Source organism: Accipiter gentilis, chromosome Z (assembly GCF_929443795.1).
Source record: "Accipiter gentilis chromosome Z, bAccGen1.1, whole genome shotgun sequence".
Lineage (NCBI taxonomy): Eukaryota > Metazoa > Chordata > Aves > Accipitriformes > Accipitridae > Astur > Astur gentilis.
Window position 1 is genome coordinate 29,140,119 of NC_064919.1, and position 23,922 is coordinate 29,164,040.

The 23,922-nt window shown below is 37.1% G+C and overlaps 1 protein-coding gene across 4 annotated transcripts in view; it reads left to right on the forward strand.

Moving 5' to 3' along the window:
• LOC126036158 (uncharacterized) overlaps positions 1-22,972 on the forward strand; it is a 48,248-nt gene extending 25,276 nt beyond the window's left edge. For all 4 annotated transcript variants that reach the window (XM_049795607.1, XM_049795606.1, XM_049795604.1 and 1 more), the window contains 7 exons: positions 2,705-2,815; positions 4,465-4,643; positions 15,461-15,618; positions 16,893-16,935; positions 19,735-19,921; positions 21,851-21,986; positions 22,723-22,972. In XM_049795607.1, coding sequence (XP_049651564.1) covers positions 2,705-2,815; positions 4,465-4,643; positions 15,461-15,618; positions 16,893-16,935; positions 19,735-19,921; positions 21,851-21,986; positions 22,723-22,822 — 914 coding nt within the window. In that variant the 3' untranslated portion in view covers positions 22,823-22,972. The remainder of the gene's footprint in view (positions 1-2,704; positions 2,816-4,464; positions 4,644-15,460; positions 15,619-16,892; positions 16,936-19,734; positions 19,922-21,850; positions 21,987-22,722) is intronic.
• The last annotated feature ends 950 nt before the right edge of the window (positions 22,973-23,922 follow it).

The window sequence follows — 23,922 nt, forward strand, 5'->3', positions numbered from 1 at the left end:
TTCTAGACCAAGAATGCTAGTGCATGCCCTCTGGCAAGGCATCTAAGAATAGCTCTGTCACTTTACCAGCCTTATGTATTATATTGTCCAGCTTCCTGACAACACTGGGAAAGCCTGTGAATTCAGAGGCCTATGAATCCATTAGCTGAGCCCATCATTTTAAAAACTGCCTGCTGAGCTACTAAATAGGGTCATCATTAAACTCCACTTGGGAAGGTTAGAAAAGTCAGAAATCTGAGCAAGGGGGGCAACAGAGAGAGGAAAAAAATCACATCTCTGAAAAGGTCAACACTTTACTAACACTTTACAACTCAAAAATTTGTATTAGAAACCCGTGCATCCCCTTAAGATAAGAACATAGTTAGATTTATACCTCAGTTATGCTTTTTGCATGATAATGCTGTTCAGTTCATTCTAACTTGTTGCCTCAGAGCAAAAGTTCTGCTTATTAAATACTAAAAAAAAACCCCTTCACTCCAGAAGAGGGAATCAGGCAAAGGACATAGCTATTCAAAAGAAGTAAGGCGAAAAGTTGGAAGTGGTTGTTTTACTTTCTATATGGCTATGCCTATTGTTTATCAAAAGATCTCATAATTTTTTACTGTGAACTACATGAAAATAAACATGATTTTGACACTGGATTCTAGCAATCATTCTGTATTTATACATATCTCAGTACAATCAGGAATTTCCATTGTCAACTGAAGCTTTGCCAATAATGTAAATCTAAAAAACCTTTGCCTACAGAATACCATATAAAGGACTTAGTAAGATTAAATTGTGGCTGAAGTGGCTATGCAATGTTCTTCATCTTGAAACAGCTACCTAATTTTAGTCCAGAACTTTTTTTTTTTTTTTTAATAGTCCTTGAGACTAGATAATGTTCACAGTATAACTTATGTGAAAAGTGATTTACTGTGAATCTGAGAAAGTAATTTTGAATGAAAAAAACTTGTTCTGCTCATCTTACTAGAATGTTACTTTTGAGTACAAGGTTAAAGATCAGTATGTCTCATTGCTGAGTATTTTAAGAAAACAAAATTACTGGACTCAGCCATCATTTGTCTAAATAGCACAATGGCAACAAGGTGTATGTGCTTGCACAACTAGCTGTTATCATATGGCTGGGAATTTCAGTACCTGTCGCTACAAAGTTCTCTCTGCTGCAAATAAATGTTTCTTCTCTCTAGCATTAAAAGTTTCAGATGATTTCCCAATTGTAAACATACAGATTCCCTTAGTGTTCTTGTATCAAAGGGCATAACCTCAGAAGAGGTCTTTCAAATTAGAATGTGGGAAAGTTTTTTACCTAAATATAAATAAATGATAGGTCATGCATACAACATTCACCCTCATAGCTACCAATTTAATCCTGTAACCTACTAATTAAGCAATCAATGCGAGTATGGCTACTCACATTGTATACCATTCCTCTTAATTTTATTTGTATAATTTATTTTGAAATGCAGTTGCTTTAAAACAGCAACAACAAAAAAGAGTATTCTTTTTTACAGGCAAACTTCTAGTAAAATTCAGTTTTCTCAAAATATGACTTATTTCATTAAAACAGACATTAAAATTGCATTTGTATCCCTTTTTCTTGGACACTGAGACATTATTTTAATAATAAAGACCACTTATAACCATAAAGTCTTGTATGTGATCCTCAAGGCGAGGACAAACCAAAATGTGCTGGCATTTGCAAATTTGCAAGTGATTTGTAATACATGTGAGGATGACCCATGGCTTTTTTGTGCCTGTTTATTATCAAGCTTTTACTAATCTCTTCCCTACAGCTTCTAAGCATCCTCAGAAATACACTGAATGATCACACTTACTGCATGATAGAGTACAAAATCTTTTAAAAAATACATTAATTAGTATGGACGTAGAACGATATTTTCCAGAAACAATGTTTTCACAGTGCATTAAGAATGCTTAATTATAAATGAGAAGGAAAAATTGTGTCCAAGAAATTTGTAACTGGGATTTAAGTAACTGTGTATTGGTGCCCATGAATGTACCATATTTATCACTTCCCTAACTTGCCCCACCCATTTCTGGCTGGCATGTGTCTGAGCCCTATTTTATTGGGAGTGCATATGCTTTGCAACAGTTACCAAATAAACAAAAGGCAGAAATATTAACAAATCTGATTCAGTCCCTCCTTCACTAACCCTTTGTTAACTTATGTTATTTCCTCTTAAAGACAAAACCCACAAAATACTATAGCCAAATTCTGTTAACCAGCAAGAGAAACAGCAGCACAGAAAGTAGTCTTTTGGTCTTAAATTGAAAGCTTACCAGAATAATAGATGTTTTTTCTACTGACTTTACTGAACATTGTACCAGGTCTTTGCACCTTAGGCCAAAACCTGCAGATACTGAAATGCCTATTTGCATCTTAAAGCCTTTAAGTTCCAATGGCATTTTTAATGAACTTTCTCCACTGCCAGTGGTTATCTAGTGTTGAACCAGTACCTAAATCCTGAAGTTTCATTTACAGATGACTAACAGTTCACTCAGAAAAACTTGCTCCACCTCCACGTTGACATCACAAAGGCCCCAAAGCATAATCCTCGACTGGTCATACAGATACCCATTTTGCTAGAAAAACTTGATCACTAGATGTGCTTGATATCCTAACTCTAAATAAAATGGTTTGGTTTGGTTTGGTTTGGTTTGGTTTGGTTTGGTTTTCCAGACAGTGCAGCTGAAGAAGCAGGGCTTCAGGTCGGGGATATTCTGATAGCAGTTAATGGAACTGATGTCACCAGCATGCCACATTCAGAAGCTGCCAATCTGGCAAGGAAAGGTAAGTTTGAGATCACAATAAATTACACGGATGGGTCAGTTTTGGTGTACAATGCTTGAAATACATACAGACAAGTTGGGTGATGGATGCAACAGAAATCTTAATTAAAAGTTTAATGCATTAGTATTTAATACAGTAGTATTGCCTAAGTTACTTTTTTATCTAGACCTTACTAGGAGCACATAAGAAAATGGACATAGAAAATATTCCCCAAAGAGTACATGTAGCAGTAATGATTTTGGCGCTCCTGCCTTAACGAAAGTGACTGAGAAAGTCCTGAAAGTGACTGTGGAGGCACCAAAACCTTATTTATGCCTTATGCTTCCTCAGAGAGAGACTTCACAGCTTGGTTCAGGTCACCCAGTAGTTACTTCTGTGTCACCAGGAACTGGAGTCTAGTCAGGAGAGCAGAGAGGTTATTTCATGAGGCATCCTTTTGCAGCACCACAGAAACAAGGAGTCAGTGATATTAATCATACATATTCTTCCTACAATTGTCATGACTAAAACCTAAAGATATCCATGTTTGCATGCTGAAAGTTAATTACTGCTGTTCTTTTATTTATCCCAGATAAGATTTTTGACAAGGGCTCATGGGAATTCAGTAAATTAAAATGCTTTTACAAGACAGTGACAAATTTAACTTGACACATACCAAGTTCTTTAATTATAGAGACGCCATTCACACTGTTATATTTAAGAGTATGTTGAGTCTTTTAGTAGATAAATCTCTGATTACTGGGTATTTTTAACACCCCAGAGAACACGCCCTGGCCTAAATCTTGGCACACAGACAGCATTCCTGAAGTCGAATGTCCCCAAAAGAGAAATCCAGCAAATGTTTTGCAAATGAAAATGTGTAATAGTCACGTTTCTCAACCCTCTTTAAGGCATTGCCACCTGCTCTGAAGCAGTATCTGACATAATCAGAATTTCAGACATTTAGGTTCAAAGCCATAGATGTGTTGATAGCATCAGCAAATATTATGAAATTGTACCTCATTGTTGATAACAATAACACATTTTTAGACAATCTTGCAACCTAACATCTCCTTTGAGCACTTACATTTTGCAAATGATAAATAGACACTTTAGCACAGGCTAGCCTCCAAAAGCAAGCCCCCTCAGTGATGGGCACAGATAGCAGGAAATGTTAGTAGACTCCAAGACATGGAAAAGAAAGAATTCTCAAGAGCGTGTGTAAGATAGCAGAGGCTGAAGGTGCCTCTAAGAACAATCTCAACAATTTTTGTATAAACCCCAATTTATGCACACCCATTTGAGCAATGAAATCCAACTACCTCTCTAAAATGATAAAATATGCAGGTACCTGAGATGCTGCTTGCAAAGGTAGGTCACAAAAACTGTTTTAAGAGGTCTCTTCAGATAGCTGGTTCCATTACTAGTCCTCAACACAAAATCAGTTTGATTCCTGAATTTCTGTTAAAAGGCCAAGTATTGCTTGATTTAATTCATTGTTTCCTAGGCTGCTTTGTTTCTTGATGGTTCTAGAAGCTGCCTTGGGAGGAGAAGGGCATGGGATAGAATACTGCCTTCCTGCTCCATACCCTGTAGGGGTATTCAAAAATGTTGACAGACTGGATTATAGTTTTGACCTATGTTTTCACATTCTTCATGTAATATTCTAGGTCCTGATATCCTGACTATGGTGGTGGGATCAGATATCAGCCGTTACCCTAACACCCCCAGACCTACCTGCCGAGGATATTTGCATAAACGAACACAATCAGCAATATTGAAGGGCTGGAGGAAGAGATGGTTTGTGCTGAAACATAATGGCTACCTACATTATTACAAACACAAGAAGGTAAGGAGAGAGGCTGGTGAGGAAGCAAGCTGTGTCCTGAGCTATGAAGTGCAGCAGTATTGTACTCAAATTTACAGATCATTATCTTTACTTGTAGTATTTACAGAATAACACCAGCACCAAAGACATTTTTGTATGTGGTATATAGAGGAGGCTTGCTGAGTAGTTCTGCCTTCCTATATCCTAGTCACAGACATAGACACTGTCAGGATTTTATGGATCCACATTTAATCTCTTTAGTTCTAATCATCAAGAAATCTATGAATTGAATAGACTCTAGGAGGCTTTGGATGGGATGAAGTAGTTTCAGATGTGCAAGAGTTCTGCATTCCATCTACCATTATACATATTTTCTTAAACAGGCATGACCATGGGATTTCTTTGTGTGTGCGAATAAGCTATAGACATGTATAGAGAGGTATTAGGAAGGCTCAGTTTCTTCAGAGTATCATTGCTCAGCACTTTGTTCTCTGTCATGTGAGCAGGGACATATATAGTACTAAGTATTTCTAAGCAGTATATAAGACTTTAACTTCATCTAATAGGAGACATGCAAAAAAAAGGAGTTAAACAGGTCCTTCATGAAGAGGAAAATTTTACTTGGCTTTATCCTGAGGGTCCATTTCAATGTGGCATAATTTACAATCCTCTAGTTGTATAGTGAGTCTTATTGGCCCTAAATCAGTGGAGTCATGGTTATCTCAGCTACAAACGTATGAGTATTCTACACAGCTATTCGCCACTGAATAAATGAATAAATAAAGACATCGCGCTTAATAAGAGAAAAAAAAAAGAAAACAGAGTTTTCCCTTGAAGAGGTTAGCTGTGAGGGTTGGGGATGTGGGCGGTGGGCAGCAGGCAGCGGGCACGGCTCATGGCCCTGACCACAACGGAGCCAGTGAACCCACCTGCCCTACAGTAGCATTTTACTGTAGTCAGTGAGCAGTTCAGTGGGGCTGCATGTAATTACAAGTTACTAATCCCTTCCCATGTGTAGCTTCCCAATGAGTTTATTCATTGAGAAAGTTACATCTATAAAATCAAACAGATTGATTTCAAAGACTGTGGTCTGTTCAGGGCTTTTTGTGGTAAAACATTTTACAGCTTGTAAAAAAGATTCAAGGTCACCCTCTTAGGATTCATTTTAACGTGATTTCAAGAAAACTTAGTGAAGCTGAGAAAATTTGCTTTGGTGAGGGATTTATTAGTAAATTAAGCCCATGTACCTTCTAGGGAATCTCCTAGCTAACCTAGGACAGGCATCAGCAGAAGTATCAGCTGGTTAGAAACAGGTAAAAACGGGTTTGTCTCCAACACACAATTTAAACACATACCAGTGAAATACAGCCATATCCACCCTTAATCAACAACTATGTGAGAACCTGAGCATCGTACCAAGTCCTTGACCTGTAAATAGTTTTTATTTTCACTAACATGGTCACACACCTTTTGGTAACTCAGCATGTGAAGGATGTAGACGTACATGTACACACATACATATGCAGACATACCACCAGCACAATTTTGCAGTAAACATGAATATAATCTAGACAACAAGATGGTGTTAAGGAAGTTCAAGCAACAGAAGGCAATAGGAAAGCTAGTATGACAGGCTTCACTCCTGATCATGAATCTACCTTTATATTGTTGGGTTTTTTTCCTACCATGTTGTCTCTCTCTATTTCATACATCAATCTCCCATCTATATATTTCATTTTTTTTTATCATATATATTAACCTGTTTGGTCGTTTTTACATGAATGGTAGAACCATTCCATCAAAATTCTCACCTGAATTTTTTTCCTTTCTAGTAAAAATTAGAAACCAAATTATTTTTACTTGAAAGATGCTTATGCAATGCTTCCCAAGGATTGTACTTAGATAACTGCATGGGTTAGTCTTTCTCTGTAGTTCAAGATCTCTGATAGACCCCACAATGCATTCTGGTCCCTCCTTCTGGTGAACCTAAGCATAGTTTTTCTCAGACAATTCTGTTAAGATGAAGAAAAGAATTCACATGAGGCATTGCCGTTTCATATCCAAACTGAAATTAATCAAGCTTTCAAGATTCAAGTTCCTTGATCAAAACCAAACCCTCTGTGGGAGAAAGACATATTGTGAAAAGTAATTAAAAATTATAGAAGGAGCTTGCTCTTCTACAATACTCTATCAACCTGACATTTCCAGCAGAAAACTTAGTAGGCTTATTTCTCTGTATATGCCATGATACACACACTAGCCATCTAATCGGGGTTATGCTGCAGAACCACTGGGTATACAACAAAGCAGTCTGGCTTTCCATTGTCATTATTTCAACACTACCTATTCTGGTCTCAAAACAAAAAACAAATAAACAAATAAATCACACACTCAAAAGGATACAAACATATAAGAAAATTTGTCTGGAGAGAAGTTTTTATTTTATCCTAGTCAGGTCCTTCATCAAACTCCTGAAATGTAAAAAAAAAAAATCTAGTTATGCCTTTTAAACACTCTCCACTTTCTGATCAATTAAGTACCTCTGAAGACAAAGAGTGTTAAATAAATTGGATTGAGGATTAGAAGGTACCCCATAATCTTACATTCATTAATAGTTAATTAAATCTTATTTTACTTCTTTCAACTAGCAGGTTTCTTTTTAAGCCTATCTTTCTTCCCCAGCTAGCTTTGTCTTATTTGCTGCACTGAAAAAAGTAACTATTTCAATCATACCAATATTATGTTTCGATAGCAGGCTTTTTAGCCACTGAAAGCATACATTTGCTTTTGCTTAAAAAGAATAAATAAATTCAAAGCACTGCACAAACATTTTACAGTAACTACTGCTTGTTTTCTTGCATTATCCAAGACTAGTGACATTTAACCACTTTTTAAATTATTTCATACCATTTTTTTGCCAGCTGCTCGCTTTCTGTCTCTGGACTCCAAAGAACACACTGAAATATTGCAGTACTATTTTAGCAACTGAAAGTACAAGGACCTTCTTCACTGCCTCGTGTGCTTACAAAGTACTCTGAAGAGTCATTTAGTAAGACAGAAAGAAAGATACATAAATAAAATATATATTTCTTCACTACTGAAAGATCCAGTGCCCCAATGAAGTAAGAAGGAGCTCAGCTGTACTCGTTGGCACTTCTTTCTTTTGGTATGATTTCTATCGGGGCACAAGAAGAACAACAACGCATACAGATGGTGCTCATCCCGCTTTCTTTTCTAAAGGAATTACAAATAATGTTGTGAGTTTAACACAGCATTTATGTAACATGTCAGCTCTATGATTAAGTTGGAAACATTATGTTCCAGACCTTGCCTTACTCAGGAGGAAAAAATTTTCCACTTAGTGGATATAAGGCGTTCTTTGAAACAGTTCATTGAAAGCAAGAATAATTCAGAGAGACAAAAACAGTTCAGGACAATCTGCATGTCAGTATCCAACAAACTAACCAGAGTCATCAATTTTCAGGTCTTGATTTTGATGTTAAGAACAACAACTTACATTAGTGTAATTCCATTGACTCCAGCAAGGTCGTGCCTGATTTCCACCTATGTAAGACAACCAGGCCTTTTACTTATGCCTGAAGGGGTGCATATAACGTTTTGTCATGGAGAAAGGAAAAGGTGTTTCATCTTCTGCTTTAGTCCATATCAACAAACACAGAGAGCTGTATTTCCTCATCATTGCTATTTACAGGCAGAAATTATCCATCCTGAGCTTTCCTTTTCCCACCTACATTAAAAAAGAGATTGATAGTTCTAGAGCTTTTTGCATATTGACTCACCCATGTAATTGCTGGTGTTTCAGACTCATTTCTATCCAATCCCATATTGATGAAGTGATAGCTGTTGCAACAGATTCAGTCACTTTACATAGAAGGTCATTTTGTTTTCCCACAAACAGATGCTGCCACTCACCTTGATTCTACAATCTATATAAGTAACTAAACCACATTTTTCACTTCAGTGGACATAGCTATGTTTGCCACCTCATAGCAGAAATATTGGGCACATTGGGTTAGAACCTTGTTTTGTGTAAATTACTGAGATCACTGAAGATATGAGGATTTATAATATTTTTGCCTACGTGTAGCAACAGTGGAGTTCCACTATACACTCTACAGTTCTGCTCCCCCATTGTCCAGACCACTGCATCTTCTCAAATGTATTATTTCCTTCTTTGCCAATAAGCCTAGTTTTTCTCCTAAAAGAAAGATATCTGGACATTGTGAGGAGACAGACAGTGATGTACACTTAAGTCCTACCCTGAGGCAAGTAAAAGGAAACAAGTTACTTGTGCTTGAACTTACACATTTTTTGGAGGAAAGCTGCAAGCACATCAGCATAATCAAGCATTGATCCTTTCTTTACAGATAGCATAGCATGCTCCTCTAAAACTAGCATTTGGTGCTCAGCACAGTAAAGTGACTGCAAAGTCATCACAAAGTGTCTACAGTGAAGACTTCAGTGTAGGACAGAGAAACCTTAATCAGCTTTACATGAGAACAGTAAGATAACAAAAGCAATCAAGCCACAGCAGTAGAGGATCACCTCAACAGGTTAAATGAGTTCAAACAGATCTCTGAGCTGCCATCACCAAGTTGCTTTTAGAACCTGACAGCTAACTTGAAAACTTTACAATATGCTGCGGCCTTCAGGGTAAAAGAAATACTGGTCTTGCAAACCCATTAAAATGAAGGAATGTAATTCCTGGGATCTAGGAACAAGTGGGCCAATAAGGGGTTTAAAGGCTGTGGAGCATGCATTCCTCTATCATGAGGACACACTTGCTAGAGAGCTAAGAGTGTTCTAGGCTCAACAGGAAACCACAAGGATAAAGAAAGCGTTATAGCCAAAAACGTGTTTCCCAAAATTCCACATTATAAATATCCATCATGTAAGGACCTCAGCTAATTAAATGCTGAGATTTACAAATCCACTAAAAATGCCAGCCAAAGCCAGAACTTCCTAGTTTCAATTCATTATTGCTTTCCTGCTATGTAAGACTTATTAAAAAAAACAGGTATAACGAGTGGGTTTTGTGGGCCAAAAAAGAGGAAAAAAAAAAAAAGGTAGGGTTGGTAAACTTAAAAGGATTAACAAAAGATCATGTTTGTAACAATTCCTTAACCTCTCTCTGTTTTGTATCTTGCTATGTTCCTAGGAATTATTTCCTGTCCCCTTGCCATAAATAGACCCTGGGAAAGAGGATAGTGAGACAGATAACCAATCTAGTAGCTGAAAAGGAAAATATGAAGTAAATATCATTGAGGTTATGGCCTAGAAGAAGCTATAAAGCTGACTGGCTCTGAACAGAAAAGTCTTATCAATGTATGTCCATTGCAGACTTCCTTTCCAGAAATTAGAGACTGGTGTATTCTAGCCAAATCAGCTCTTTGTCAGGTCCTTATGTTACATTTGTCATTTATTCCATTTTTTTTCTCCAATTCCCTCAGCTAAGGATGATGTAGAATGATAGTAATTAGGAATAAATGTCTGAAGAGTATGAGTTTACTGCCAGCATTTTGTATGGACTCAAAGTAGGAAAGTCACAATAAGGAACAGTAATAGGAAGCAGTTAGTAACAGTTAAGTTGGAAGGGGTAGTTAAGTTGGAAATTGCTGTCCTGACAGTAGAAAAGACCATGCTTTAGAGATTCAACGAGAGACTGAACTCTGAATAAAGAGCAAATTCACCTTCACTTGTAGCCCAAGCTGCAGAGAAATGGCCTTTATGATAGTTTATGGTTGTAATTCTCTGAAACATGCTGTAAGAAAACTGCAAGACATACTCTTAAGAAACTCTCACTGAACACAGTGGCAGCAGTGAAGGGGAGGGATGTGCTTTTTGTCAGTCTTCATTGCGATTATGTATAATAACGTCAGTTTAAAAAAGAATTATGATTTGCATTCTTAGGCTTACAAGTTTAATGCCTCCAGGAAGCCCTCAGGCATAGTGTGAGTGACTAAGGCAAAGTTTCTCAAAGCTGAGATGAGGGCAGTGGGAACAAAGATGTGCATTTCTTAACATGCAAAAACAATTAGGTCCCAGCTGGGTAAACAGCTATTACATAACCTCAATGATCAGATGTTAGGTCATATTCCTATTTCCATTAGGAGGCCAGTCCACTTCAATAGTTCAACAGAATCTTGTCTTCTCTGTTTATTGCACTTTAAGACAGCCAGCACACTGGCAATTAAGTATTGCTCAGATAACTATACAGTGCTATTTACATTCAAAGGGGTCCATAACCTTCAATTTTTCTCAACAGCAGAATGCTTTCCTCATTGATATTCTTTAATCAGTTGTGTCTCTGTGAAGGAAATTGTTGTTCCTTAGTTGTCTCTATTAGGTTATGTTTGTGTTTGTAAATCATTCCGGTCTTACCCTCTGCCTTATTCAGAAGACCTGGAAACTGTATTACAGTTTGCTATTTCTTTTTATTCCAAGTAAGATTAAAGAGCAACATTTAAACACCTTGTATAACCAGCTGGATACCAGTCTTCCCTTTATTCACATCAAGGCACCCAGGCCTCACACAAGTGATAGCCCTCCCTACACACAGAGAGGAAATTTAAATGCAGACTTAAATGTTCCTTTTTCTTTCTACAGTTGTCTTCTCTGTCTCTTCACTTTACAGGAAGGGTATTTACAAAAATTTTGTAATTCAAACACTACAGTAAACGCTTCTGGTTGCTTGTGTGCACCCTTAAGACTGTTCCCAATAGAATAGAATAGGGAAAAAAAAAATGTTTTTAAATTATTTTAGTTTTTGTGGTATATATAGAGTCCAATTATTATACCAAGAAATAAATCCCCTGCCTACCATGTGTGGACCCATCACATCATTTCAATCTATGAGAAACATTCAGTCCTTTCTTCTCTTGAGCAAGCCTGTGTGTTTATCGCTAAGCCTAAGCACTTTATATAAAAGGCTTAGCTATAAATAGATTTAGGTCTGAGCCATTGCTTATAAAAATACCACTTCTGTTTGTTCTTCATTCTTGCTTGGAGCTTTATCATCATAGTATGGAAGCTGGCACATTATTTGGAGTTGGTATACAATCTGATTTCTTCTCTACATTTTCCATGACTCCCATGGCTCCAGGATATATTTTTCAATTTACATTTAATAAGCTGCTGAATCCAAGGTTTCCAATACTTCTACTGTATTATTGCTATTAATAAATGAGAAGTAACCCTGGCTGTTATGATATGCAAGTTAATTTTGGCCTTCTAACAGATTGCATACCCTGACCCAGAGAATGAGTCATAATCAGATACATTATTTGACCTGATTCAAGTTGTTAAAAATTTTAACCCAATCAATAGTTCTTCCTGTGAGGCTTGGCCCTGCAAACTGTTCATTACCTTTTGTGCAGTTAATTTCAGTGAATTACTCAACCTCAACAAAAGAACCAACTGGAATGTGAAGATTAACAATACCACAAGACCACCTGATTGTACTTCATCTGGCAGCCAATACAGTTAGATGTAGGATAACTAGGTTCTTCAAATCAGAGGAGCTTTTACATCTTTTTCCCCTGCTATCTTGCTCTTCAGTATGTTTCCACTGTCTCTAGTTTAGATGCAAATTGTTTAAAGCAAAACAATGAAAAACTAAGTAAAATCATCTCTACTGGTGAAAAATGCCATGCAAACAGTTGTGGAGTCTAAATCTCTCTGTTCACTGACATATGCAAGTCTTTTCCTCAAGGGGAAAAGAAAAAGATGTAGGGGAAAAAGACATAAAAGCCTTAGTCTGTCCTCTGCATGAATGCACCCAGATCAAAGAAGAAATGCAAACAAGCTCTAGCTATAATTTCCTAAATATCCGAGCCTACCACAAAGCACAGTGATAAAAGAAAGAGATAGGGAGAGGAAGATTTTAAATACTACTAAGCAAGCAGTACCAGACCTCAGGGAGAAGCTGGTCAGAGAAAAACAGAAAATAACAGGTGATGAAAATGCTGCAAACCTGAGTTCCAGCGACAGTTGTGGCCACATCAGCTGAGATGGAGAAAGTTAGGCAAATGAGAAATAAGAGGCAAAAAGAAAAAGGAGTTCATTTTCCTATCTCATTTAAGAGATGTCTAGTTTAAGAACACAGGAAGCACATCCAGGAAGACATTTTTGAAAGACAGTCAAAAATTTGGTCATACCACTACTGACCTGAAAACAATATGAACCAGTGACCTAGGGGTTACTGCCTTATTCTTTCACTGCCAGTCTCCTGAGCTAGCCAGTCTTTTGCTTCTGCCTTCTAGCACTGCTCAGTTTTCGTATTGTGTTTTAGATTTTTTCTATTATTTCTTCTAGGATTTGATCTTGTTTTCTGTAAAGTTACTTTCATTCCATTTTCCTAGTACTTACAGTCTCTTGTGTAGCTTAATTTTAATCTCTTTTCATAGTTATTCCTGTTGTTAATTTGATTTCTTTCACTGCAAAGAGCTTGAAATGTTCATGTATCTTTTCAGCTCCTCCTTTCTAATAGACAAAGAAGCTTAACTAGAATAGCAAACATAACTGCTCAAACAAAATTCTTTAAACACAGTGAATCATTCAGGAAATGCTATGAATGTCATTTATTTTCTGGGATTATTTACACCAAATTAAACAGGGCTGATTTGTGAAACTCCCAGGCTACACACACAACCTTAATGACCATTTCATACAATAGAGGAAGGAGACACCTACTTTTCTATTCTTATTTCTCCCTTATATTAGTCTCTCATAGTTATACTTTTTTTTTTTTTTTTTTTTTTCCCAGAAACATTTCCCCTAAAACTCAGGCCATCTTAAGAACAATAGCAGCAAGGGAACGGTTACTTCAGATGTTTCTATTATTCTTAGAATAGCATTTCTAACACAGCATATGCTTTCTGCCTTCTACCCAGAGCAGTCCATCCATGTCAGATACTGCAGACTGTCAAGCATCCATAAAATAGCTGATAGTGACCCTGAGAGAACAAAAAATCTTTTTTACTTTAGTGCGGAATGGAACAGTAGTAACTAAAATCTGAGTTAGTTCATTTAAAATCTGTATGATACATATTATCAACTCAAGCAGCATCACTTAGTTATATTAGGTTCCATAGTGGCAGTATCATCAGTGGGTTACTCTCCAGTCACAGGCATAAGAAATTACTTTTATAATTATTTTTTCAGCAATATACCTTTGGCACTTTTTATAACAAAGGGATATTTGCCAAAGGAATGCTCTCAAGATATTATGATAAAAGCCACATGAGTGAAAAGAAATGCCCCTCACATCTGGCTTATCAGAATTAGGGAAGCATGCCTGCCTATTAGTCAATGAAGGACATTTGGTCTCACTTTGAATGCCTCAAATCCATCTTATTCATCTTATTCCTTTCCTAGATGTATTCATTTGAAACAGAGTGGGCATAAATCATTCTTGATGCCACAGAGTTCTATCTGCATTCATTCCAGACAGCACAGAGAGTGTTTAGGAAAGGAGTTTATAGGGATGTGCAACAACAGTAGTCACACAGCCATTTCACTGTCTGTTGCCTTCAGGCTAGGACAGTCAGCAGAATCCAGACCGTGGACAGGATCCTGCTGAATAATACTTCATCAACCTACCACTTATTCTTTTCACTAGGAATGAGATTTGGAGCCTGAATACATATTTTGGTTATGCCGTCTTTGCAATGTAGTTTTGTGTCTGAAGGCATTATAAGTAAAGTAGGTCACACAGCACTGATGACTTTCAGGATTGCCTTCATCTTCTGTACTGACTTGAGTTTTGAATTTAAAAAAAAAAAAAGTAGAAAGCAAAAGAGTCTAGGAAATGCATTCATGAATGTTTGTTAACATATTAGGTGTTATTTTGTTCCTACAGAAAGTTCCTGTATAACAAAGGTATAATTACATGTGCCAATGAGCATACAAGCAAGTATTTAACTATCTAATACCCACAGGTGCATACTTTGTTTGTGGAAGGAGAAGTATGTTTATTTTTAGGCTAATAAAAAGATTACATGTGGCATTTACAATTCAGCTCCTACTGATGTTTAATTAACTCCCATTAATCAACTGATTTTATTCTGTGAGAGTCCACCATCTGTGTATTTTGCAAATAATGCTCTTCATACATCTCAGCATTAACTCATGTTTTCCATTTTATTGCTGCCAAACTTGATGCAAATGTTAGAGCTCCAGTCTTGGCTCTTCAAAGCAAGAAAGCCAGAATATTGTTTAAAACACAGCTAGAGTTCACAGTCCATATGTATGCACCTCTGTTTTGAGTTGATATGTACTTGAGGGGAGCTGGGCTGGGAAAGTGGGGGAAGGAACTGCTTCACCTATCTACTTCCATTAAGGAGCTTAATGGCTTCTTATAACTAACCACAGAGAAAGACACTGGCAATGCCCTTCAGTCCCAAAGAGCTTTAACTCAATCAGGAACCATACAGTACAAACAGTTTTGAAATGCTTTCCACTAAAAGTTGTGTGAAATGAATGGGAAGGGTTATGAACACAATGATATTTAGGGCAACTTTGCAAAGGAACTGAAATCCAGCCTTTTAAATTATGCTCACTATTTTCTGTATGTAAGCCGTTGTTCCCTCTATCTGCGCATATAAGGTGAGGTTCTCAACATAAACCTGGAAAACAGAAATGCAAATTTAGAGGGTGTTTGACTAGTTTATCTTTTTTGACTGCACTGCGTTTTCTGGGGCTGCTGATTCTTAAACCATATGATGGTTCACAAACGTTAGAGCTTATCACCAAATTCTACACCTTTGAATACTCCCTGAGTTTACCCCCATCTCACAGGGATCGGTTTCATGTTGCAGGATGAAGGGAAGTGCAGACCCCTGGAAGTAACAAAGCTGGAAGGAGCCGAAGTTGGTGTTGACACCAGTCTGGGTAAACCATTTGTTTTTAAATGCATACCTCAAAGTGGAAACAGGATTTTCTACTTCTGTGCAACTTCCAACCAAGAAATGAAGAGGCAAGTGACCTTTCATTTTACGGCGTCAGGTTTTTTTACCCTTGTTTGGGGAGAGGGAGTCTGAATTTTTGGAGGATGTTCACAATACCTGTCTTGATCAGTAGGGGAAAAAAAAAAACCCAACAACAATGTCAGCTACTTATGGGAAGATGGTGTTTCTAATTTTAATTTGCAGAAGTTTCAAAAACTATTTTTCAGCTTCAAAGTTTTTTTGATGAGAATTTTTTTTCATTAGTCTTTAATATCTGTGCTTTGCATAGGATCCCTCTGAATCCTTGGTTTATCTCCAGAAAAAAAATCTTCACCCATATTCTTATGCCTTCTCCCCTACTTTTACATCAAATGGAAGTGTAAATCTTCCTGTGGATGTAAACTTGCTTATTGGTCATTTCACATGAAAGATCTCTCTTCTGCCCAACAAGGACAGTGCTAGTAATAAATACAATCCCATCTTCCATATCCTTTTCTGTCATTCTTTCATATTATCATTATCTGAGTATTTTAAAATGCAAGTATGCCACAAAAGCATACTTGTTCTGATAAGAGGCAATGAGTTTAGGTTTGACTCAGTTAGAATTAAAAAATATTCTTTTTGTATTTCCCAAAGGCTATAGCTGACAAAGCTAAAATCAACCAAAACACAAGTAAGAATTTTTTGGCCTTTAATTTCAAAGTGTGCTAAAATCTAATCTTCTTTTCCTCTTTGTTTTATTATGAATTATCAAAATATAAAGCTATGAAGTAGGAAGACACTTGGTATTCATCCACCCATCTTTTCATAACATCTTACTACTTAACATAGCACCCACCATTGTAATATCAGAGTGTTTTCCACTTCCAATTTCTATACCAACCATAGTGCAAAAATAATAACTTTGCCAGCAAATAGCTTGCTTTATCCTGTAGTCTCCCATTTCAGGATTCTTTATGTTTCCCACAAATTCCTTATCTATATTATAACATAGACACAAGAAGAGTGATCATTTAGCCTGACACGTTGAATTATATTCAAAATATATAGATTCCCTTGTCTGCAATATTGCCTTTATTTATTACAATGTGTTATACAGCAAGCTTTGAGACATTTTTCTGAAAGTTAGCAATGTGTAGTTAGATTTAATCCACTACTTTTCTGTCTTGAAGCCTTGAATTTTTCCTGAAAATCACACATCCCTTCAGATGCTGTCTATGTCAGCATGAGTTAAAAGAGGCAGTGAAGCACATTTATTCTGCTCTACCAAACTAAGGTGTTCTCATTTTTTCTCATATTATAGGTGGCTGGAGGCTATGGATAAAGCAGTGCATCCTGTCCACCAGGTAAGTCTTTATTTATATGAGAAGCATGTGCATATCAGACTGTGCAGATGACTGAGAGACAGTAGATTTATTTGTACATGGTCAGGTGCAGACAGCAACATGGTAGCTGCATACTTCCGTTCTGGGCTGCTGGGAGGTGAATCAGCTCCAATCTAAAAGCCATATACAGACATTATTGTGACTCAGCAAATACGCTTTGCTGCCATATGGTGGAATGAATCATACCAGCAGCCTTAATCTGGTTCAGAAACACAACCTAAAATGAGGGTAGTGGGAAGGGAGGAAGGGGAGAGACAACTCTGACAACCACATGTTCAGCCCTAGGTAATACTATTTGGAGTAAAGGGAGAGAAGGGCTGTATCTTCTTAAGTATTCCATGCAAGTCTGCCTTGGTTGCAAGCTACCTGCTTTTCCTGACAGGATATTAGAAGCAGGGCTGTGGCGTGGGGTGGGAAGGGATGTGTTAAGTTCTTCTTTCCTGTATTTTTAGAGATGAAGTAAGGTAAGTTAGCTGATAAACTTTGACTTATGTCTGTATCTTTTTATACAACTATACTCTCTGCTGGCCCCTACAGCTGGAAGAAACATAGCCATAATTGATCTTGAGCTGCTACAGAGAGACATTGCTCAGCCCAGCATAATTCAGTTGCTCAGCCCAACATAATTTAGTATGAAAAGTCCCTGGCTGGGCCCTGAAATGGGAACTGCAAAGCTAATTTTAGTACTTCCAGGGTTGGAAGCATAGAGGTCAAAGCCACTCTAGCCTGTCCTTTCCTGGCCCTATGATTCTTATTCTCTCCTCCTATAGGCAGACCATATTTATAAAAATATGTTCAAATGCAGAGTAAGTATTAAAGTCTACCTTTTTTGCAGATGAAATAAAATCATCAATTAAAAAATAAGAAAACTACAAGGTACAAATTATTACCTGCTTTAATGCAATGAAAAAAAAAAATTTACTTTCTTCCTCTTAACTCCAGACACATGAGTGACTCCTTCAGCAGTGTGTTTTAGTAATGGATTTCCAAACAATGAAAGGAGGTGTTTATTGATACTTTAATTCCTTCTATGCTGAAATAAAATTAATCAAACATATATTTCTTTTGGCTTCACCTTTCAGATAAGATTGTAAGGGCAAAACCAAATTTGTTTCCAAGTATATTCTACCTGGCAGTGTTTCTTAAAAGAATATAAAGAAATCCACATGCATGAAAACAGCAAAAATCAATCAAACAATTTAAAGTGTGTACCCTAGCCAAAAGAAACAAAAAATAGCCTGAGCCAAAAAGGAGGATAAAGGCACACATACACAAAATAAAACACATCAAAAGAGTCATTTTTTAGTGTAACATGCAAAAATAACTTGTTGGGTAGAAAGTTCCAACATTGTATATGCAGAAAGATCTCTCATGCATTCACCCGTTAACAACACAGTAAGTTGGCCTCTTTCTGTGCTATTGCATCTTATTTTTGATTGCTTTATCTTTTTTAGTTTTGGTTTTGAGCAAACAATATCCTTTTCTGAAAGAAATGTTTGATTTAATATGTTGCTTTCATTGCCTAGCCTCTGTTCTTAATGAACACTACACCTGTTACTTCCTTCTGAAGGGACTTTCCATTCAGTTGAATAGAAAAAGCTTATATTTTCCTTCTTTTTTGTTTGCTATACTGTTTGTTACTGACTTTTTGCAGTAGCTAATGTGTTACAGTAGGTCTCACAACACAAGGCTTTAACAGACCAATATACTGACACTATGCCATCTTATTGAATCTACAAGAGTAACTATTTTATGAATATACCTAGTATTACTGCAGTCCTTTTCTGCACTTTGCTGCAATAAGTCTCAGCAGGTTTCCCATTCATAATAAACAATACAGCTAGATATATTGTGCCAGGTCTTTTTCCATCATTGCCTTGTCAAGGTAACCTAAGGAATATCATAAATAAATGCAAAAGAAAACCCCTGCAGAAACAAACAGGATGCTATTGATATTGCACACATTCACCCCATGGATTTCAAATGACAATGACACTGGTTGACGTAGAATTTGAAATATGTATTGCAGATACACTCAGTAGGAGAGTCTGGATTCCTGACGCCTCTCAGATTTAAAGGAGAAGAAATGCTTTAGTTTCACATTAAATAACTTGGCCTTATTAAACAAAGTTTATTTTTTCCTGATTTTCTTTTCAGATTCTCTTATCATACAAATAGCCTATACAATGAAATTTTTTCATGGGTTGAGCTTTTTCTTCACCTGTGAGTGACAATAGGATAATTTTAGTAATGAAAAAGACTCTGCTTTCCAGACGGGCATGGGAAGGCATCTGTAAACATTTAGTATGTGGTAGTGCTTCCATCCAAGTCTGAGTGCTGTATTCTGGCCTCAGACACCACCACGTTTTCTGTGGAACCCAGAGGGTAGATGGTAAAGCTTGTCTTGCCAGATTACACACAGTAAAGACTGCTGAAGTCAAGCAATCAGCAAGGCAATTTTTTTAAAAAAGCAGCTTCGTACAGCTTTGAAATAATCTTGTTTCTACCAGCAAAACTTGTACTGAAAAACAAAATAAATGCAGAAAAGACAAGTTTATTATTGTAAGAAGAAAGTAGAAGTTGGTCACTATTTGCCATCAAGTATAGGTTTCCCTAATTGCATTTTCAGCATTGGCTTTTCAAATTATTTTCATAACAAAAGCTAATTTCCTAGCAGGGGACTAGAGCTTGTGTCTTTTCATACTGGCAGGTGCTCCTTAATTTCCCACCAAAACTTTTCATTACATGATTACTTTGCAGAATCATGTGTGGGTAGATGTCACACTGCATAACACTACACTTCCACCCTTGGCTATCAAAAATCCAGAGTGCCTGGGGCTTCTCCACCAGCTGGACAGAAGCAAAGATGTCTGGATTCAGCACTACTGCATTCTGAAGGATGGCTGTTTGTATTTTTATGCCACTCTCCGGTCTACACCTGCCCAAGGTAGGGATGGCTGCTGGATTTTAATTGATTTTTAGAGCAGAAATGTTTCACTGCAGTTTCCAAATAGAACTTTTACTATTAATGAAAGTTTCTTATCAACAAACTCACTCTGTTCTGTGAAGGTGAGTGAAGGAAGAACAGACTCATTCTCTTTTCATACAATAGTCACCTCTGTCTTCTTTACTTTTCCTCCCACGGTCTGAATTTTTCTTTCTGGAATGGAGCTAGTCAGGATCTGTGCACATCACCTCAGAAGCAAGTATCAGCACTAAGATCCACCCTTCCAAAGCACTTTACAGTGGTTTGAGCCAGTCTGCTGAAAACTGTTGAGTCCTGCATGTTAGGTAGCGTCCTCAGAGGGAGGGACATCATAAGCTCAGACTGGTTTCTCTGCCACTCCCAGGTATTCACATGGTCTTGGCAAACCTAGTCCACCCATCGACAGACAGAACTTCCCTGCTCCAGCTGAGGTTGGTGCTCCAGGGTGCAGCCATGGCCATTTGCAGCTAAAGCTGCCATGTAGCAGCTCTACCCACACCAGAAGAGAGTGTCTGGCCACCCTCTCAAAGCAGCAACGTGAGGCTACTGATGTCAATTGCAAGCAGAGGAGCTGATTTTCAGCCACTGAGGAAAGCCTGCAAGCACAACTCTATAAAAGTCAGTTAGACTTAGAAAAAGAAGAGGTGCTCCACGGAGGTGGGATGGGTCAGGAACTGCAAATGCACTCTCCCTGTACTGAGGAAGCTGGCAGTCAGAAGAGTCAGAAAGAAAATATTGTACTTTTTTGTACTAGCCAGCTTTCAGATCAAAAGGGAAACCTGTTTTCTTAGGGTTTATGCTATTTGCCACATGATCAGGCAAAAGGTGTTCCACTTTATACCATTTACATAGCACTTTTCGTCTGCCAAAGGCCATACATATGAAATGACCAGTGATTTCCTCTTTACATGAAACTGAAGTTAAGACTTGCCCAGAGCTAAGTAATGAATTAGTAGAAAGGCAAAAAATATTACGTGTTTATGACACCCAAGCCTATGCTCCTACTACTAAATACACCACTTTGGTGTTTAAATATCCTACTACATATAAATTCTTGCATACAGTAATGTTTTCTCTCTTGTTATTGCAACTATTGTTTTTTTCAAATTTTACTATAGATTCCCACTCCCCCATATCATTCTCAATGCTATAGCATTAATTTGATGCTCTTGTCACTAATCGTGAGACCCCCCCAAAAATACAGACCCTGAAGACAGTAACAGGAACAGTCAGCTGCAATTAATCAGCTCCACAGGTCTTTTTGGCTATTCACAATGTATGTATAAAGTGATCATACACATTGTTGCAGTAGTGAGGTCTGGGGGAAAAAACCCCAACCAAACAAAAAATGCCAACAAAACCCAACAAAACAAAACAAACAAACAAAAAACCCAAAACAGCTAAAATTAAAATGTCCTGAGGACCAAATTCTGTCTAGTGCCTTTCCTTCACAGCTGGCTAGCATGGCCTGCAATGATGTTCCAGTTACTAATGGCAGCAAGGGGAACAAATGCTGGCTCCAGGATTTTTTTTAATGTTGAAATTCATGTCCCTTCAGTTTTTAAAGGAAATAAAAAGAATATCAAAAGCTAGAAAAAATATTTTGCCACTTCTTATTTAATGAAAAGCTAAATAAAATTATACTGCTGATCATCTGCTGGACAGGAAGCATGTTTTAAGCTATTTTCACATCAATTTTCAGGGAAAACCCCCTGAACTTTCACATTTTAAAATATTTTACCTGTAAATTCTGTACAACCCTGTCAAAACGCCCAACACAAGGCATCTGAAAATCTAGCTTGCAAGAATTGTTGGTGTGCTTGTAACTGGCAGTAATTTCGTAAATGGTATCTGCAATATACATGATGCATGCTATTTTATTCTGTCCAGGTGGCCTTTACCTGCAGGGTTATATTGTGAGTGAACAGTCTCTGGGCTCCAAGAGATCTGTAATTGAACTCAAACCTCCATCTGAAGAATTTAAAACTTTCTACTTATGTGCAGAGAATGTAAATGAAAACAAAAGGTAAACCAAATTTTCTTTTTTTCAATTTTATTCGCTAGACTTTAGGAGAGCAGGAACACTGTAGCTTGTGAAGATTTAGTGACAACTTTTCATTCTGTTTTCACTTGTTGTCCCAGATTTCCCTTTAATTGTAGCTTTAGTCAAACTGCAGCACAACGTGCTGGCACATGTGGTTCATCAGTTCTGCTATTGTCAATGCTGGAACTACAGCAAGGCTGGCTTGCAGAGGTTCAGAAAGAAATCTGGATAAGGTGCCTTTCACAGTGATATGTGGGTGATCATACTAAAGAGAAAAGCTATGGTACCTCTCATTAGAGATAATGGAAAGTATATCCTCCTCATTTTGAAGAATTATTTCCTTCCAGCAATGACCATTAGAATTAAAAAAGAAAACTGGCCTATGAAATCAAGTTCTGAAGGTGAATTCCCTCATCACAATCCAGCCAAATTCCATGGCTGTCCATGGGAATTCTTCTTTTCTAAAGCCTACTAATTACATGATTTGGATTTTAATTTAATGAACAAAAGACAAAGCTTTTCAGTACATTGGAAACTGATGTTAAGATATGTTGTTATAATCAACTTTATCTCCCGCCCATCTTCAATCCACTTACTATCAGCATACATAGTAACACAGCTGTACAAACACCATTTATAAATGGCATGTTTCAAAGAATATAAAAATGCATGCATAACACTTGATCAGGGACAGTTGTTGGTCTTTCATTTCCTCTAGGTGGATTACAGCTTTGAAAGCTTCAATTAATAAATGGTTACCCCTACATCAGGCAATCCAAGATTTCATGAACAGGCCACTGGAGGAGACAAGGATGTAAGAAGAAAGCTCACTTTTTCCCTTCAATTTTTGTTTTCCGTTAAAAGTTCCATGTTACTTCTTATGATTCATCTCAAAAGATGCTCTAGCAGCAGCTAATCTTTAGCATTGCTATACATTCACAACTTTTGTAATCATTAGTAAATAAAAGTAAAGTAATGTTACCTTCTTTGTGGCTGTCTTTATTCTGTGTTTTTACTTCAACGCAGACCATGCATAACTCTGCTTTACAGCAGTGAACTGACATCAACATTTATCTGATACAGACAAAAGAGAAAGCACTGCATTTCAACATATACTTTGTATTCTCTGATGTTTTATATCTGCACTTTTTTTTTTTTTTTTTTTTTTTTTTTTGTGTGTGCAAATGCACCCTTTACAAAGACCTCTACTTTTCTATCCAGAAGTTTCATAGGTGGATTTGCCTTTAAGTTTCTAGATGGTGAGGGGCTTAAGGTTGGGACAGGCTGAGTTGACTGAAAGGTTAGCAGCTACATACTATTACAGCATGCCTGGGGGGAATGGAATAAATTTGTATGATTTGGATGAATACTTTTGTTCTTGTACATTCTATCTTAACATAGATTTTAATTTTACAGTGGTCTTGATTTGGCCATCTGCCATCACTGCACAGCACATTTGTGGAGAGAAATAAATTTAAGAATCAAAGACACTGTTTGCTCCAAAGTTAGCAGTAAGAGGTGACACCATAAATCTACATCAGGGATATCAGGGTTAGACATCTGTGGTGATTACAGCCGGTCATATACATAGTGTTTGACATTATTCTCTAACATTAAAATAATTCCTCCCATGAATAAGTCTGGGTATTCAGTTTCCAAGCTTCCCAAAATACTAATTCAAATAAAATAACAAAGGTTAGTTCCATTAATTTATTGAAGCCATGTGCTAACTAAATACGTCATCCTAAGAAATTTACAATTTAATGCTACAGCAAAGTACAGAAAAGAAAAGAATATGCACCCAATACAGACAAAAAAATTGCCAGTTTGTGAGATTTTATTACAAAGCCTGTGCTACTTGGTCTTCTTATCACGATCCTTAGACCTTGAGATTGTTTGAACATGCCAGAACCTCAAC